Below are 19,132 nucleotides of genomic sequence, written 5' to 3' on the forward strand. Positions count from 1 at the left end.
GAAACGAGCAGTTCATGCTTGAAAACTCCAAAAGGTCTCTGAGTTAAAGCAGTTCTGGATGGAAGAGTGGGCCAAAATTCCTCCAAAACAAGGTGAGAGACTGATCAACTACAGCAAGCGTTTGGTTGGAGTCATTGCAGCTAAAGGTGGCACAACCAGTTATTGAGTGTAAAGGAGCAATTACTTTTTCATCTTTTTAAATTAAATAAATAAAATAAGTATCAATTTATTTTGTTATTTGTAAACTCAGGTTCCCTTTTTTAAAATTGGGTTTCGGTTGAAGATCTGATAACATTCAATATCAAAACTATGCAAAAATATAGAAAATCAGAAAAGGGGCAAATACTTTTCACGGCACTGAAAGTGTTTTCTTGACAGGTTCAATGGGAACAGTGTCTTATGAGCCCACGTTGCCTCAGCCGCTGTGGATGGATAATGAGTTTCGACAGCATCAGAGGACCTATCCCCGGCCTCATTGGCCATGTACCATCCAGCCTTCTCCCAGGACCTGTATAGGAAAGACAGAGTTGATCAGATTTACAGTAAACCATGAAAACAAGCCTGTGTGTCAACAAAAAACACAGTGGGAAAAATGTATGTGGGCATACCAGGGCGTGGGTAGTTGGGTAGGTGTGTGTGTGTGTGTGTGTTCTGGCGACAGGTAGGGTGGGTAGGTACGTTTGCCCCACCTGACTCCAGCACCATTACATTACCCTGAATAAATATTTGCTGATTGAGAGGAGACTGTGACTGTGCAGTATCGACATGTTTGGATTTATCAAGAAGTCTGGACAGTCATTTGGTTCATAGGAAAGTGTCCCGTTCACTTCTGATCCGTGGTGTTTGATAAGTGGCAGAACTATGGACCATCCTCTGGTGTGGGTTCTCATCCTGGTGCTGCTCAACTTCAATACAGGTACGTTGGATGATAAGCTCGTTCTGGAAATATATTGATGCTTATTTGTGCAATAAGTCACACACGCTTTGTTAGATAAGTAACAGGTTTTTCAAATGTCTCTGTTTGGTTGATGCACTTCAGTCAAACAGTATCAAGTCAGAAAGATGAAGGTTTCTATTTATTTGACATTGAAAACCAACCAATGTCTAGAGTAGACATTAGACATAGATACTAGGTCATGTTGTAAATTGTGCGTTCAACTTGAAGACACTAATTTGAAAACAAAAGCTTATATTTCTGTTAAAGTGACATAGTCTGAAGATTTGATTAATTTCAATTAAAATATTTAAAGGACTTTAAAGAATTTTGTACTGATTAATAATATCTCAAAATATGAACTAAACTCATCAATCCATCCTCTTCTAGATGTCTCTGGCCAGGTGGTGGTTCTCTCGATGAACCCCTTAGCTGTGGGCAGTAATGTCACCCTGAACCTAGTTCCTGAAAGCTCCATCAACATAGGGACCTGGTCATATGAAACTACAACCATTGTACTTTTCTATCCTGGTGGCAGTATTGTGAGTACAAGTTATCAAGGCAGAGTCTCATTCAACCGCTCCTCCGCAGAGCTGTCCATAAGCTCTCTCCAACTCAACGACTCAGGTCTGTATACCGTGCAGGGAATGGAGCCAGTCCTGACCGCTGTGGTGACCTTGTCTGTCCAGGGTAAGGAACTGACCTCTGCCTGTCTGTTTAGCTTTCTATGATGGTAGACTCCCTCTCAATGGCACACACGGTCACTTCCTCGCACACATGCTCACCTGCACACTTACTTGCCCATTCACATACTTACTTGCACGCAGGTTCACATGCAAACATGCTTGCACATCAGAGGAGGCTGACAAGGGAAGGACAGCTAATAATAATGGCTGGAATTGAGTGTAATGAAGTGAATGGAATGGTATCAAACATATGAAAACCATGTTTTTGATACCATTCCATTCCAGCCATTATTATGAGCCGTTCTCCCCTCAGCAGCCTCCACTGATGCAAATACATTACCTATCAATGATTAATCTCTGTCATAATAATACAAGTAATTTTCCTGACATGGAAAGCTAACTCTTAAAAATGTGTATGTTTTCTGAACCTATAGTGAAGTTGACCTTCATAATACCTTATACAGATCACAGAGTATGAGCAAACTGTTCTTTTCAATTTCAGATAAGACGTACACAATACATTTTACGTTTTACGTTTTCAAAGACACTAAGGGCTTAACAGGGCTCAATCACGAAACCTGGTCTTTATGATAAGTAAACAAAATAGCATATTTAGATTGATTTCCAAAACAAGTGTTACAGTGTGAAAGAAATAGCAACTATATGGTTGTAATTCAGTAACACACACAAAACCCTTTCTTGAGACACATCCATCTTATCTTGACTGCCATCTACTCTCTCACCCACAGAGCCCATTTCAAACGTGACTCTAAGAGCCAACGCCACTGATCTAGTGGAATTAAACGACACTGCTATTTTCACCTGCTCCGTCTCCTCTGGTACCTCCCTCTCCTACCGCTGGATGAATGGCAGCTCAGAGGTTGCAGCCAGTGACCGAGTTCAGCTTGGTGTTGGGAACAGCACTCTCTCCATAGTCAGTGTGACACGATACGATGAAGGGCCGTTCAGATGTGAGGTCATCAATGGAATCAGCAATGGCACCAGCCAGCCCATTGGCCTCAATGTTAGATGTGAGTGTCAGAGTATGCAGTACACATGAGTCATACACAACAGACATGGATTGTACCTTGTCATTGAGAGCCAGCATTCTATGCAATGATGTAATATGCCTATTTTCATCCCAAATCATTCCTCCGTGTCCACATGATCCAGGTCATTATTTGCATGGATCATGAGTACACTGTGTTTAGTTCCTCAGCTTGCACAATAGAGCAGGACGGTAACATATTCTAGGTAATGTTTACCCAACACTTCATTGTTATTCGTTCCTCCCATAGATGGCCCAAGTAAACTCACCATGATGGTAGTTCCTGAGATGATCATAGGACATACAGCCTACATGATGGGCTCTGTCATCACTCTGTCCTGCTCCGCTCAGTCCAAACCCGCTGTGTCCTACAAGTGGAGGTTTAATGGGGTGTTCCTCAACGAGCAAAGTCCACAGCTGAGCCTGCAGAACACCAGGGAGAACCAGACAGGAAGTTACACCTGCTTAGCCCACAACAATGTCACACTCCGATACGCCACCATGACCACAATGATAAAGATCGTGGGTGAGGCAACATTCATCGTTACGAAATGTCGTATAGTTGGTAGTGAATATTTGATTATTGATGGTTATGAATACAAAGTTATATAATGGTATTTGTTTTACCACCGATCGAGTGAAGTACTCTTCCTCTTCTTTTCACCATAGAGCCGATATCAGCGGTGTCGTTGAACCGTGATGGGAAGCCACCGATACTGGATCAGTCGTTCACTCTGCGGTGTGAGGTGACTGGACCTGTAGACTACATTCACTGGTTGATTAACGGCCAGGTCATCTCCCTAAACAACAGAACATTCTTCTCTACGGACAACAAGACAATGGTTATCAACCCAATCCAGTTTTCTGACAGTGGAGAATATCTCTGTGAGGCCTTTAATGCTGTCAGTAACAAGACCAGCATGACATACACGCTTGTGGTGAACTGTGAGTATTACAAGAGCTGGTCATCTTTGTCTGATAAAACCAATTCAGTGGCCTTGTAGTTAGAGTATCCGCCCTGAGATTAGAAGGTTGGGAGCTTGCAGAGGTGTAAAGTACTTAAGTAAAAAATACTTTAAAGTAGTACTTATGTCATTTTTTGGGGTATCTGTACTTTACTTTACTATTTATATTTTGGACAACTTTTCCTCCACTACAATCCTAAATAAAATGATGTACTTTTTACTCCTTACAATCCTAAATAAAATGATGTACTTTTTACTCCTTACATTTTCCCTGACACCCGAAAGTACTTGTTACATTTTGAATGCTAAGCAGGACAGAGAAATGGTACAATTCATGCACTTATCAACAGAACATGCCTGGTCATCCCTACTGCCACTGATCTGGTGGACTCACTAAACACAAATGCCTGGTTTGTACATGATGTTTGAGTTTGCCCCTGGCTATCTGCAATATTTTTAAACAAGAAAATCGTCCCGTCTGGTTTGTTAACATATACGTCTCTTCCATCGGTTGAAAGCTTTAATTCTTGTTAATCTAACTGCACTGTTCGATTTACAGTAGCTATTACAGCAAAAACATGAAATGCAATTGTTTGAGGATGGCGCCCCACAAAAAAAATATTTTCCACAGCACAGGTTTCAGAAATTCACAAATAGCGATTAAATATTTACTTACTTTTTGAAAATCTTCCTCTGATTTGTCATCCAAAGGGTCCCAGCTATAACATGTAGAGTTGTTTTGTTAGATAAAATCCTTCTTTATATCCCAAAAAGTCAGTTTAGTTGGCGTCATCGATTTGAGTAATCCACTCGTTCCACATGCAGAGAAAAGAATCCAAAAATCTACCCCTAAACTTTGTTTCAACAAGTCAAAATAAATGTATATTCACTCCTCAGATACCCTAAAAAGTAATCAAACTATAATATTTCTTACGGAAAGAAGAATGTTCAATAGGAAATCGATTTTAGCAGGTGCATCCTGTCTTCATGGCACGCGCAAACACGAATTTCCAAGACTGTGTCCCTGTACTAAAACTGATATTTCTTATTCGTTTTTGAAATTACAAGTCTGAAACCTTGAACATACACTGCTGACACCCTGTGGAAGCCATAGGAATTGCATTCAGGGAGCTAATTGTCAATATGACCTTTATGAGTCTCTAAAAAGTAAAGAAATTCCGGTTGGTTTGTCTTTGTCTTTTCTCCTACCATATCTATTGTGTTATATTTTCCTACATTAGTTTCACATTTCTAAACACTTCAAAGTGTTTTCTTTCCAATGGTACCTATTATATGCGTATCCTGGCTTCAGGGCCTGAGCAACAGGCAGTTTACTCTGGGCAGGTCATTCAGGTGGAAATTGACAAAAAAGGGGCCTAACCCTATGAAGTTGAAGCATATTTTAGCAATCACATTTACAATTGATACTTAAGTAGATTTAAAACCAAATACTTTTAGACTTTTACTCAAGTAGTTTTTTTACTGGATGACTTTTTTTAAAAATTTTTACTTGAGTATGACAATTGGGTTATTTTTCCACCACTGGGAGCTTGATCCCTGGATGAGTCATACCAACGACTGTAAGAATGGGACCCAATGTGTCTTTACTTGGCACTCAGCACTGAGGAGATATATTGGGGGTAAGGGCCTGTAAAAAAATAGTGTCCTGTCCAGGGGATGTACTTATACATCAAACTGCAACATGCAACATTAACAAGATATAGGCTCCTGCACCTATGAGCTGTTCTAAGGCTACATACTTACTATTCTTTGACAAAATAGTAAGACCATAAGGCTAACCATACTGTCTTGTTTTTAACAGATGGACCAGAGAAACCTGATGTAACTAGTCCAGATATAGCAATGACAGGACACATCGTGACCTTCAACTGCTCTGCCTCCTCTCAGCCTCCCAGCCAGTTCAGCTGGTTCTTCAATGGCTCCCAGGTGGAGACTGGCTCAGTGTATGAGACTGGCCCACTGACCTTAGCCAGTCATGGGGAGTACACCTGTATGTCCTTCAACAACGTCACTGGCAGAAACAGCACTGTCTCCAAGATGCTCATTGTCATTGGTAAGAGAGGAGTCAACCAAACTTAAAACTTGTACATGTAGACATAGGCCATTCAACATACAGTGATTGTGATTTTAGTCAATATTATTGTGACACTGATGTTTTCTTCACAGAACCAGTCTCCATGGCCATGGTGAAAGTCATGGGTGCCCAACCAATAGCAGACAACATGTTTACTCTGACGTGTGAGACCACTGGAACCATTTACTCCATTCACTGGATGAAGAACGGCTGGCCTCTGTATGCTGATAACAGAACAGACTTCTCTATGAACAACAATACACTTACCTTCAACTCTGTCCAGGATTCTGACAACGGAGGCTATCAGTGTTCTGCCTACAACCCCCTCAGCAACATGACCAGCACAGAATACAGACTGATCGTCAACTGTGAGTAGTTATTATTGCCCAAAACCAAACGTATCGGCAAATGTCATTCTAAATTTGACCTATAATGAAGGCAGGATGGAATTTATAATAATGGAATAGGGGTAGGTTTTGATCCCACTTCTGGCACCAATGTAATAAAGCCAAGGGGATGGTTGGGTATTGCAGGGGTCAAAGCACGTTAAATGCACTAATGGCAGTTCCAATAGCTAATGTCATTCAATATCTTCATTGTCTTGTGTTTCCCAGATGGTCCAGAGAGACCTGTTATCATGAGTCCGGACATAGTGATGACAGGATACATCGTGACCTTCAACTGCTCTGCCTCCTCTCAGCCTCCCAGCCAGTTTAGCTGGTTCTTCAATGGCTCCCAGGTGGAGACTGGCTCAGTGTATAAGACTGACCCACTGACCTTAGCCAGTCATGGGGAGTACACCTGTGTGGCCTTCAACAACATCACTGACAGAAACAGCACTGCCTCCAAGATGCTCACCATCATTGGTGAGTCAGTAACTGCTTCTTAAAATCAAGGGACTAAAACTTGCTTTACTTTGTTTGTGTTCATTTGGTTTTAGACACAGCCCAAGTGCTGTTGAACCTACAGAATAATGAGATGGAAGTTGAGAAATAAAGTGCTGAAAAAACATTTGATCTGCTTTCCACAGCACCTGTGACCATGACCACGGTGAAAGTCATTGGAGCCCAGCCAATACTGAACGAGAGATTCTCTCTGACCTGTGAGACCGCTGGAACGGTTTACTCCATTCAGTGGATAAGGAACGGCTGGCCTCTGTATGCTGACAACAGAACAGACTTCTCTATGAACAACAATACACTGACCTTCAACTATGTCCAGGATTCTGACATCGGAGACTATCAATGTTCTGCTTCCAACCCCCTCAGCAACATGACCAGCTCAAACTACAGACTGATCGTCAACTGTGAGTACACTCATAGAAAAAAGGGTTCCAAAAGGGTTCTGCTGCTGTCCTCATACGATAACCCTTTTTGGTTCCATGTAGAACCCTCTGTGGAAAGGGTTCTACATGGAACCCGAAACGGTTCTACCTAGAACCAAAAGGGGTTCTTCAAAGGGTTCTTCTATGGGAACAGCCAAAGAACCCATTTATGATTTTAGATAGCACATTTTTGTCTAAGAGTGTAGTTCACAAACGCTATAAAGTTCAACTTTAACCCCAAGGCTTAATGTGGAATCTTTGAGAACTTCCTTTTTAAATATTGTAGTAAAGTCAATGTAAATGTTTCAATCCCACCTCTAACACTATTAACATATTTTGATGACTTTTGAACGTCTTGCCAATAACCTCTATTGAGTGACAGTCAGATGTTGGGACTAGCTGCTTGTCTTTTGTATTATAGATGGACCAGAGATGCCTGTTATAACAGGACCAGCATTAGGAGAAACAGGACACAACCTGACCTTCAACTGCTCTGCCTCCTCTCAGCCTCCCAGCCAGTTCAGCTGGTTCTTCAATGGCTCCCAGGTGGTGACTGGCTCAGTGTATGAGACTGACCCACTGACCTTAGCCAGTCATGGGGAGTACACCTGTGTGGCCTTCAACAACATCACTGGCAGAAACAGCACTGTCTCCAAGATGCTCATTGTCATTGGTAAGACTGAGGAGTCATCCAAACGTAACTTGTACATGTAGATTTAGGCCATTCAACATACAGTGATTGTGATTTTAGTCAATATTATTGTGACACTGATGATTTCTTCACAGAACCAGTCTCCATGGCCATGGTGAAAGTCATGGGTGCCCAACCAATAGCAGACAACATGTTTACTCTGACGTGTGAGACCACTGGAACCGTTTACTCCATTCACTGGATGAAGAACGGCTGGCCTCTGTATGCTGATAACAGAACAGACTTCTCTATGAACAACAATACACTTACCTTCAACTCTGTCCAGGATTCTGACAACGGAGGCTATCAGTGTTCTGCCTACAACCCCCTCAGCAACATGACCAGCACAGAATACAGACTGATCGTCAACTGTGAGTAGTTATTATTGCCCAAAACCAAACGTATCGGCAAATGTCATTCTAAATTTGACCTATAATGAAGGCAGGATGGAATTTATAATAATGGAATAGGGGTAGGTTTTGATCCCACTTCTGGCACCAATGTAATAAAGCCAAGGGGATGGTTGGGTATTGCAGGGGTCAAACCACGGTAAATGCACTAATGGCAGTTCCAATAGCTAATGTCATTCAATATCTTCATTGTCTTGTGTTTCCCAGATGGTCCAGAGAGACCTGTTATCATGAGTCCGGACATAGCGATGACAGGATACATCGTGACCTTCAACTGCTCTGCCTCCTCTCAGCCTCCCAGCCAGTTTAGCTGGTTCTTCAATGGCTCCCAGGTGGAGACTGGCTCAGTGTATGAGACTGACCCACTGACCTTAGCCAGTCATGGGGAGTACACCTGTGTGGCTTTCAACAACATCACTGACAGAAACAGCACTGCCTCCAAGATGCTCACCATCATTGGTGAGTCAGTAACTGCTTCTTAAAATCAAGGGACTAAAACTTGCTTTACTTTGTTTGTGTTCATTTGGTTTTAGACACAGCCCAAGTGCTGTTGAACCTACAGAATAATGAGATGGAAGTTGAGAAATAAAGTGCTGAAAAAACATTTGATCTGCTTTCCACAGCACCTGTGACCATGACCACGGTGAAAGTCATTGGAGCCCAGCCAATACTGAACGAGAGATTCTCTCTGACCTGTGAGACCGCTGGAACGGTTTACTCCATTCAGTGGATGAGGAACGGCTGGCCTCTGTATGCTGACAACAGAACAGACTTCTCTATGAACAACAATACACTGACCTTCAACTATGTCCAGGATTCTGACATCGGAGACTATCAATGTTCTGCTTCCAACCCCCTCAGCAACATGACCAGCTCAAACTACAGACTGATCGTCAACTGTGAGTACACTCATAGAAAAAAGGGTTCCAAAAGGGTTCTGCGGCTGTCCCCATAGGATAACCCTTTTTGGTTCCCTCTGTGGAAAGGGTTCTACATGGAACCCAAAACGGTTCTACCTAGAACCAAAAGGGGTTCTTCAAAGGGCTCTTCTATGGGAACAGCCAAAGAACCCATTTATGATTTTAGATAGCACATTTTTGTCTAAGAGTGTAGTTCACAAACGCTATAAAGTTCAACTTTAACCCCAAGGCTTAATGTGGAATCTTTGAGAACTTCCTTTTTAAATATTGTAGTAAAGTCAATGTAAATGTTTCAATCCCACCTCTAACACTATTAACATATTTTGATGACTTTTGAACGTCTTGCCAATAACCTCTATTGAGTGACAGTCAGATGTTGGGACTAGCTGCTTGTCTTTTGTATTATAGATGGACCAGAGATGCCTGTTATAACAGGACCAGCATTAGGAGAAACAGGACACAACCTGACCTTCAACTGCTCTGCCTCCTCTCAGCCTCCCAGCCAGTTCAGCTGGTTCTTCAATGGCTCCCAGGTGGAGACTGGCTCAGTGTATGAGACTGGCCCACTGACCTTAGCCAGTCATGGGGAGTACACCTGTGTGGCCTTCAACAACGTCACTGGCAGAAACAGCACTGTCTCCAAGATGCTCATTGTCATTGGTAAGACTGAGGAGTCATCCAAACGTAACTTGTACATGTATTTAGGCCATTCAACATGCAGTGATTGTGATTTTAGTCAATATTATTGTGACACTGATGTTTTCTTCACAGAACCAGTCTCCATGGCCATGGTGAAAGTCATGGGTGCCCAACCAATAGCAGACAACATGTTTACTCTGACGTGTGAGACCACTGGAACCATTTACTCCATTCACTGGATGAAGAACGGCTGGCCTCTGTATGCTGATAACAGAACAGACTTCTCTATGAACAACAATACACTTACCTTCAACTCTGTCCAGGATTCTGACAACGGAGGCTATCAGTGTTCTGCCTACAACCCCCTCAGCAACATGACCAGCACAGAATACAGACTGATCGTCAACTGTGAGTAGTTATTATTGCCCAAAACCAAACGTATCGGCAAATGTCATTCTAAATTTGACCTATAATGAAGGCAGGATGGAATTTATAATAATGGAATAGGGGTAGGTTTTGATCCCACTTCTGGCACCAATGTAATAAAGCCAAGGGGATGGTTGGGTATTGCAGGGGTCAAACCACGGTAAATGCACTAATGGCAGTTCCAATAGCTAATGTCATTCAATATCTTCATTGTCTTGTGTTTCCCAGATGGTCCAGAGAGACCTGTTATCATGAGTCCGGACATAGCGATGACAGGATACATCGTGACCTTCAACTGCTCTGCCTCCTCTCAGCCTCCCAGCCAGTTTAGCTGGTTCTTCAATGGCTCCCAGGTGGAGACTGGCTCAGTGTATGAGACTGACCCACTGACCTTAGCCAGTCATGGGGAGTACACCTGTGTGGCTTTCAACAACATCACTGACAGAAACAGCACTGCCTCCAAGATGCTCACCATCATTGGTGAGTCAGTAACTGCTTCTTAAAATCAAGGGACTAAAACTTGCTTTACTTTGTTTGTGTTCATTTGGTTTTAGACACAGCCCAAGTGCTGTTGAACCTACAGAATAATGAGATGGAAGTTGAGAAATAAAGTGCTGAAAAAACATTTGATCTGCTTTCCACAGCACCTGTGACCATGACCACGGTGAAAGTCATTGGAGCCCAGCCAATACTGAACGAGAGATTCTCTCTGACCTGTGAGACCGCTGGAACGGTTTACTCCATTCAGTGGATGAGGAACGGCTGGCCTCTGTATGCTGACAACAGAACAGACTTCTCTATGAACAACAATACACTGACCTTCAACTATGTCCAGGATTCTGACATCGGAGACTATCAATGTTCTGCTTCCAACCCCCTCAGCAACATGACCAGCTCAAACTACAGACTGATCGTCAACTGTGAGTACACTCATAGAAAAAAGGGTTCCAAAAGGGTTCTGCGGCTGTCCCCATAGGATAACCCTTTTTGGTTCCCTCTGTGGAAAGGGTTCTACATGGAACCCAAAACGGTTCTACCTAGAACCAAAAGGGGTTCTTCAAAGGGCTCTTCTATGGGAACAGCCAAAGAACCCATTTATGATTTTAGATAGCACATTTTTGTCTAAGAGTGTAGTTCACAAACGCTATAAAGTTCAACTTTAACCCCAAGGCTTAATGTGGAATCTTTGAGAACTTCCTTTTTAAATATTGTAGTAAAGTCAATGTAAATGTTTCAATCCCACCTCTAACACTATTAACATATTTTGATGACTTTTGAACGTCTTGCCAATAACCTCTATTGAGTGACAGTCAGATGTTGGGACTAGCTGCTTGTCTTTTGTATTATAGATGGACCAGAGATGCCTGTTATAACAGGACCAGCATTAGGAGAAACAGGACACAACCTGACCTTCAACTGCTCTGCCTCCTCTCAGCCTCCCAGCCAGTTCAGCTGGTTCTTCAATGGCTCCCAGGTGGAGACTGGCTCAGTGTATGAGACTGGCCCACTGACCTTAGCCAGCCATGGGGAGTACACCTGTGTGGCCTTCAACAACGTCACTGGCAGAAACAGCACTGTCTCCAAGATGCTCATTGTCATTGGTAAGACTGAGGAGTCATCCAAACGTAACTTGTACATGTATTTAGGCCATTCAACATGCAGTGATTGTGATTTTAGTCAATATTATTGTGACACTGATGTTTTCTTCACAGAACCAGTCTCCATGGCCATGGTGAAAGTCATGGGTGCCCAACCAATAGCAGACAACATGTTTACTCTGACGTGTGAGACCACTGGAACCATTTACTCCATTCACTGGATGAAGAACGGCTGGCCTCTGTATGCTGATAACAGAACAGACTTCTCTATGAACAACAATACACTTACCTTCAACTCTGTCCAGGATTCTGACAACGGAGGCTATCAGTGTTCTGCCTACAACCCCCTCAGCAACATGACCAGCACAGAATACAGACTGATCGTCAACTGTGAGTAGTTATTATTGCCCAAAACCAAACGTATCGGCAAATGTCATTCTAAATTTGACCTATAATGAAGGCAGGATGGAATTTATAATAATGGAATAGGGGTAGGTTTTGATCCCACTTCTGGCACCAATGTAATAAAGCCAAGGGGATGGTTGGGTATTGCAGGGGTCAAACCACGGTAAATGCACTAATGGCAGTTCCAATAGCTAATGTCATTCAATATCTTCATTGTCTTGTGTTTCCCAGATGGTCCAGAGAGACCTGTTATCATGAGTCCGGACATAGTGATGACAGGATACATCGTGACCTTCAACTGCTCTGCCTCCTCTCAGCCTCCCAGCCAGTTCAGCTGGTTCTTCAATGGCTCCCAGGTGGAGACTGGCTCAGTGTATGAGACTGACCCACTGACCTTAGCCAGTCATGGGGAGTACACCTGTGTGGCTTTCAACAACATCACTGACAGAAACAGCACTGCCTCCAAGATGCTCACCATCATTGGTGAGTCAGTAACTGCTTCTTAAAATCAAGGGACTAAAACTTGCTTTACTTTGTTTGTGTTCATTTGGTTTTAGACAAATCCCAAGTGCTGTTGAACCTACAGAATAATGAGATGGAAGTTGAGAAATAAAGTGCTGAAAAAACATTTGATCTGCTTTCCACAGCACCTGTGACCATGACCACGGTGAAAGTCATTGGAGCCCAGCCAATACTGAACGAGAGATTCTCTCTGACCTGTGAGACCGCTGGAACGGTTTACTCCATTCAGTGGATGAGGAACGGCTGGCCTCTGTATGCTGACAACAGAACAGACTTCTCTATGAACAATACACTGACCTTCAACTATGTCCAGGATTCTGACATCGGAGACTATCAATGTTCTGCTTCCAACCCCCTCAGCAACATGACCAGCTCAAACTACAGACTGATCGTCAACTGTGAGTACACTCATAGAAAAAAGGGTTCCAAAAGGGTTCTGCGGCTGTCCCCATAGGATAATGGGGACAGCCGGGAACCCTTTTTGGTTCCAGGTAGAACTATTTTGGGTTCCATGTAGAACCCTCTGTGGAAAGGGTTCTACATGGAATCCAAAACGGTTCTATCTCGAACCAAAAGGGGTTCTTCAAATGGTTCTTCTATGGGAACAGCCAAAGAACCCTTTTATGGTTTTTTGATAGCACCTTTATTTCTAAGAGTGTAGTTCACAAATGCTATAAAGTTCAACTTTAACCCCACGGCTTAATGTGGAATCTTTGAGAACTTCCTTATTAATATTGTAGTAAAGTCAACGTTTCAATCCCACCTCTAACACTATTAACATATTTTGATAATCTTTGAATTTCTTGCCAATAACCTCTACTGAGTTATTTTACCAGGTAGATTGACTGAGAACACATCCTCGTTTACAGCAACGACCTGAGGAATAGTTACAGGGGAGAGGAGGGGGATGAATGAGCCAATTGTAAACTGGGGATTATTAGGTGACCGTGATGGTTTGAGGGCCAGATTGGGAATTTAGCCAGGACACCGGGGTTAACACCCCTACTTTTACGATAAGTGCCATGGGATCTTTAATGACCTCAGAGAGTCAGGACACCTGTTTAACGTACCATCTGAAAGATGGCACCCTACACAGGCCAGTGTCCCCAATCACTGCCCTGGGGCATTAGGATATATTTTTTTAGACCAGAGGAAAGAATGCCTCCTACTGGCCCTCCAACACCACTTCCAGCATCATCTGGTCTCCCATCCAGGGACTGACCAGTACCAACCCGGCTTAGCGTCAGAAGCAAGCCAGCAGTGGTATGCAGGGTGGTATGCTGTTGGAATGTTGGGTCTAGCTGATTGTCATTTGTATTATAGATGGACCAGAGGCGCCTGTTATAACAGGACCAGCATTAGGAGAAACAGGACACAACCTGACCTTCAACTGCTCTGCCTCCTCTCAGCCTCCCAGCCAGTTCAGCTGGTTCTTCAATGGCTCCCAGGTGGTGACTGGCTCAGTGTATGAGACTGGCCCACTGACCTTAGCCAGTCATGGGGAGTACACCTGTGTGGCCTTCAACAACGTCACTGGCAGAAACAGAACTGTCTCCAAGATTCTCACTGTTGTTGGTAAGACGTAAGATACATCTAAACTGTTTAACTTGTAGATATAGGCCATTCAACTTACAGTGATTGAAGTCAACATTCTTGTGATACTCTGACGTTTTCTTCACAGAACCAGTCACCATGACCATGGTGAAAGTCATGGGATCCCAGCCAATACTGAACCAGACATTCTCTCTGACCTGTGAGACCACTGGAACCATTTACTCCATTCAGTGGATGAGGAACGGCTGGCCTCTGTATGCTGACAACAGAATAGACTTCTCTATTGACAATAATACACTGACCTTCAACTCTGTCCAGCATTCTGACAAAGGAGACTATCAGTGTTCTGCCTACAACCCCTTCAGCAACATGACCAGCACAGACTACAGACTGATCGTCAACTGTGAGTGGTTATTATGGCACAAAATCCAAAATTTATATCTGCCAATTTTATTCTAATTTTGACCTATAATGAGGGCAAGATGGAATTCATAGTAATGGAATTCGGGTAGGTTTAAATCTCGCTTCTGGCACCAATGTAATAAAGCCAAGGGGATGGTTGGGTATTGCAGGGGTCAAACCACGGTAAATGCACTAATGGCAGTTCCAATAGCTAATGTCATTCAATATCTTCATTGTCTTGTGTTTCCCAGATGGTCCAGAGAGACCTGTTATCATGAGTCCGGACATAGCGATGACAGGATACATCGTGACCTTCAACTGCTCTGCCTCCTCTCAGCCTCCCAGCCAGTTTAGCTGGTTCTTCAATGGCTCCCAGGTGGAGACTGGCTCAGTGTATGAGACTGACCCACTGACCTTAGCCAGTCATGGGGAGTACACCTGTGTGGCCTTCAACAACCTCACTGTCAGAAACAGCACTGTCTCCAAGATGCTCACCATCATTGGTAAGTCAGACCTCAGATTCTTTGCTCTGTTGTGTTAATTTACAATCTAGTAAGAATTACAATAGACATACTTATCATACAAAAGAGCCCAAACATTTAAAATCTTTACTCAGTGAAGAGTACAGCTAAATACATCAATGCAATACAGTGTCCATTTAAACCTTGAGCTCTCACCCCCTCCTTCCACAAATATGGACTTCCATCAGCCTGGATTTATCTGTGCTCCTCAGTCAGGAGAGGGCTTGGGAGTACACATTCCTACAGTCCACTGCAGTCCACTAAATAATTCAACTCTTCTCATACACAGAGTTTGAACCTAACACTACTTTCAATCTCTAAAGATGTAAAAACAATCTATTCATACCAACAGGAAATAATGATATAAAACAGGAAATATCTAAAACAGTAACATAAAACAGTAATTTACAATCAATCAGATCGTACAACCATTTGTTTTATATATCCAACTATTGCGTCGCTGGAACTAACCATTTTATCAAATAACATATATTGATACTGTACATAAAGCAATACTCATCCTCTCTCCTCACAGAGGCTATAACGTCGGTGACGGTGAAACGAAACAAATTACCAATAGCATCTGACAACCTAACCCTGACCTGTGTTGTCACCGGGCACTATGACACCATCTACTGGATGAAGGACAACCTGTCTCTGGTCCTGAACAACACCTTGAACTCTGACATCACCATCTCTAACAACTCTTTGCACTTCAGTCCAGTCAAGGTGTCTAACGATGGAAACTATCAGTGCGTCGCCACCAACCTCTTTGGTCCAAACACCAGCCCTAAATACCAGCTACTGGTGAACTGTAAGTACTAGCGTTTTAGTAATATTTTAAAAGATACACCTTTATATTATGTAGAAACAGTCAGAAACCCACCACTGGTATGATGGTTAATGCTATCCGGGATACTTGGGATGTCCCTAGTTTAAACCCTAACCTTAATCCCTATCCCTACCTTAACCTTTACCTAGCCCTAACCTTAACCCTTACCTTAGCTGTTTTACATTTCAACTTCAATGGGTGACGTAAATTTGGATGTCCCAAGTATCCAATTTAGACTTTTCCCAATTATGACCCCCCTTTCTAAACCTCTTCTGTAGATGGCCCTAAGAGTGTGAATATCTCTGGCCCAGTCTCAGTGGTGATTGGCTCAGTAACCACAGTTACACTGAAGTGCTCTGCCGACTCAAGGCCAATCAGCGAGTACGGGTGGAAATTCAACAATCAATCAGTGTTTGGGACTGGACCTATGATCGCTGTTATTGCCTCCTTGGAGAATGCAGGGGACTACACTTGTGTGGCCAAGAACCCTGTGACCAACATCTCAATGTCCAAGACCATTAGTCTGGATGTTACTGGTAAGTGGATGGGCTGTTGCAGTAAGACCTAGGTGGGACGTACTGAGTAATTAAATGTCACAAAGTTGTTTTTATTATGTTGAATTTAATTTGGTTCTAGTTTGTGTACTTGTTTGTGCAATGATAATTTTCATGCATCATGGAAATGCAATAAAGACATCTGGTGAACTGGGGGGTACAGACAGGAATAAAAAACATTTAATTTTTTTTTAAACTTCTCCTTTCTCTCCCAGGCCACTCGAATGCCCCTCCATTCCAGGCCAGAGTTGGTCTGATGCTAACAGCCCTGCTAGCTCTCTCTCTCTGCCTCTGATCAAGCACTGAGACCACCACAGTAAGCACACTGCATGTCTTTCTGTTGGTTGGGAGCCAATAACTCCCTTCCCTCTACCCTCACTGACTCACATTGTTGATCTGAAAAAGGACCGGATAGGAATAAGTGGTATTGTAGATATTGTAATTGCCCCATCTTGTCACCATAGGGCTGGGTTTAGTATGCTCAGCTCCTTTCCAATGCTTTTAGATTGTGAGGAGAGAGTCAACAAGAGGTCAGATGGGAGGGGTCTATCCCCTTAGAATAGAACCCACCTCTACAGTGTGTTCAATCATCTCTATAAATAAAAACCAAAATCTTGAAAACTGGTCTTCAACACGGTCATTGAATGGGCAAACATCTACTGCTCAGCTGTGCTGCCTATTTCTGTTTCTAATGAAATGTTCTTAGATATTCACTGCCCTTATGACTGTGACTATTGCCCTTTCTGTGTTTGATGATGTATGTAAACTCTGTTCAAGTACAAATTCTGGTTTATTTAACTTATAAATACCTTTAAGTTAAAATGTTTCAAACGATAATACATTTAGCTGGTGTTTATGTTTAACATGGGTTGTTATTCACATTAAATGTATAAGCTTGTAAATCCTCAGAGGAGATGCAGGCTTGTGCTATTGTCTTATATTTATATTGCCTCTTCATGAATTATTGTCTTAAATAAAGTGGTCTTTTAACATCTGTATTACTGAATGGTGCAATCTTGGGTGATTTCTTTATTGTCAGAATCGCTGTGAATAAATGTGGTTCTTGGGCCTCCCAAGTGGCGCAGCTGTCTAAGGCACTGCAATGCAGGCACTAGAGGCATGACCACAGACCCAGGTTTGATCCTGGGCTGTATCACAACCGGAAGTGATCAGGAGTCCCATAGGGCGGCGTACAATTGTCCCAGCGTCGTCCGGGCTAGGGGAGGGTTTGGCCAGAGGGGGGAGGCTCATCGTGCTCTAGCGACTCCTTGTGCAGGCCGGGCGCCTGTAGTCTGACCTTGGTTGTCAGGTTAAATGTGTGTTACCTCTGACATATTGCTGTGGCTGGCTTCTGGGTTAGGCGGGGGGGGGGTGTTAAGAAGCGCGATCTAGCAGGTCATGTTTTGGAACGCATGATTCGAACTTTGACTCCCAAGCCCTTTGGGGAATTGCAGCGATGAGACAAGATTGAAAAAGGGGTAAAATGCAAGAAAATATGTGGATCTAGTAAAGTAGAAGCAGAGGGGTGATAAAACGCTGAAATAATACATTGGATATCACTCCACACACATATTGAAACTGTTTATAAAAAATTTGTATTACAAAGGAGTATAATTATATAATACATTTTTATTAAAAAACGAGTCATGGTTCTTGAGCAAGCAACATGAGATTAAAGGTCAACTCTTTTTGCCTTGATCACCCTTTGACCTTTCTACCCTTTCCATGATCTTCTGGCATTTCCACTGATTCTGGAATCCTTTCCTTAGGCACATTTCCACAACTAGATTGTGTATAGGTCGGAGAGAATGGGATGGGAGAGAGATACACAGATTGGTGACTTTGAGAGATTCCACTGTAACAGGCATTGTAGAAACTCTTCAATGTACTGCTGTTAGTGTTACATAAACACAGGACTACTTACAGGCCTTCCTGGGCTTGCGGTAGGATTTGGCAGACTCCTGGCAGAGGCAGCCTCCACTCAAACCCTCTCTCCTCCTCCCTGAGTGACACAAAGTAAACTGCTGCATTAGTCTGAGTGCCATTCAGTTTCTGACATCCAAAAATATTACTATCATGGGCGGTCAGAAACAGACTGACAAGCAGGCTAGGATTGTATCCACTTACTGGACAAATAGCAATGACTTCCTAATAACGCATCCTTACAGTCACACAGTCTGTCATGGTGTCTGTGGGGGGGTTGATCTGGTCTCCAATTCTCCCTGGGTCCTCGACTGTAGTGGCACTGACATCTGAACTTTGTACATCAGTTCAGGAACCCCTTGGTAAAGAGGATAAGAGAGAGAGAAAGGTTGGTCAGAATGGATATGTACAGTGCACTTGAAAAATATTCAGACCCCTTGACATTTTTTACATTTTGTTACGTTACAGCCTTATTCTAAAATGGATTAAATAATTTTTCCCCTCATCAATCTGCACACAATACCCCATAATGACAAAACTGTTTTTTAAAGATTTGTTTGCAAATGTATAAAAAAAACAATTTAAATATCACATTTACATAAGTATTCAAACTATTTACTCAGTCATTTGTTGAAGCACCTGTGGCAGCGATTACAGCCTTGAATCTGGTTGGGTATGACGCT

The 19,132-nt window shown here is 42.8% G+C and overlaps 1 protein-coding gene across 1 annotated transcript; it reads left to right on the plus strand.

The window, feature by feature from the left end:
- The first annotated feature begins 539 nt into the window (after window positions 1-539).
- Window positions 540-17,532, plus strand: LOC110509883 (hemicentin-1). Its single transcript, XM_090225920.1, has 27 exons — window positions 540-916; window positions 1,325-1,624; window positions 2,370-2,651; window positions 2,919-3,194; window positions 3,338-3,613; window positions 5,456-5,707; window positions 5,821-6,096; window positions 6,343-6,594; window positions 6,759-7,034; window positions 7,474-7,725; window positions 7,839-8,114; window positions 8,361-8,612; window positions 8,777-9,052; window positions 9,482-9,733; window positions 9,845-10,120; window positions 10,367-10,618; window positions 10,783-11,058; window positions 11,488-11,739; window positions 11,851-12,126; window positions 12,373-12,624; window positions 12,789-13,061; window positions 13,987-14,238; window positions 14,345-14,620; window positions 14,871-15,122; window positions 15,676-15,954; window positions 16,251-16,508; window positions 16,742-17,532. The coding sequence occupies exons 1-27, from the start codon at window positions 862-864 to the stop codon at window positions 16,819-16,821; spliced, it is 6,807 nt and encodes a 2,268-aa protein (XP_090082046.1). The 5' UTR covers window positions 540-861; the 3' UTR covers window positions 16,822-17,532.
- Window positions 17,533-19,132: the final 1,600 nt, after the last annotated feature.

This window comes from Oncorhynchus mykiss, chromosome 3 (genome assembly GCF_057628025.1).
Source record: "Oncorhynchus mykiss isolate SJ-2025 chromosome 3, ASM5762802v1, whole genome shotgun sequence".
In the NCBI taxonomy this organism is placed as follows: domain Eukaryota; kingdom Metazoa; phylum Chordata; class Actinopteri; order Salmoniformes; family Salmonidae; genus Oncorhynchus; species Oncorhynchus mykiss.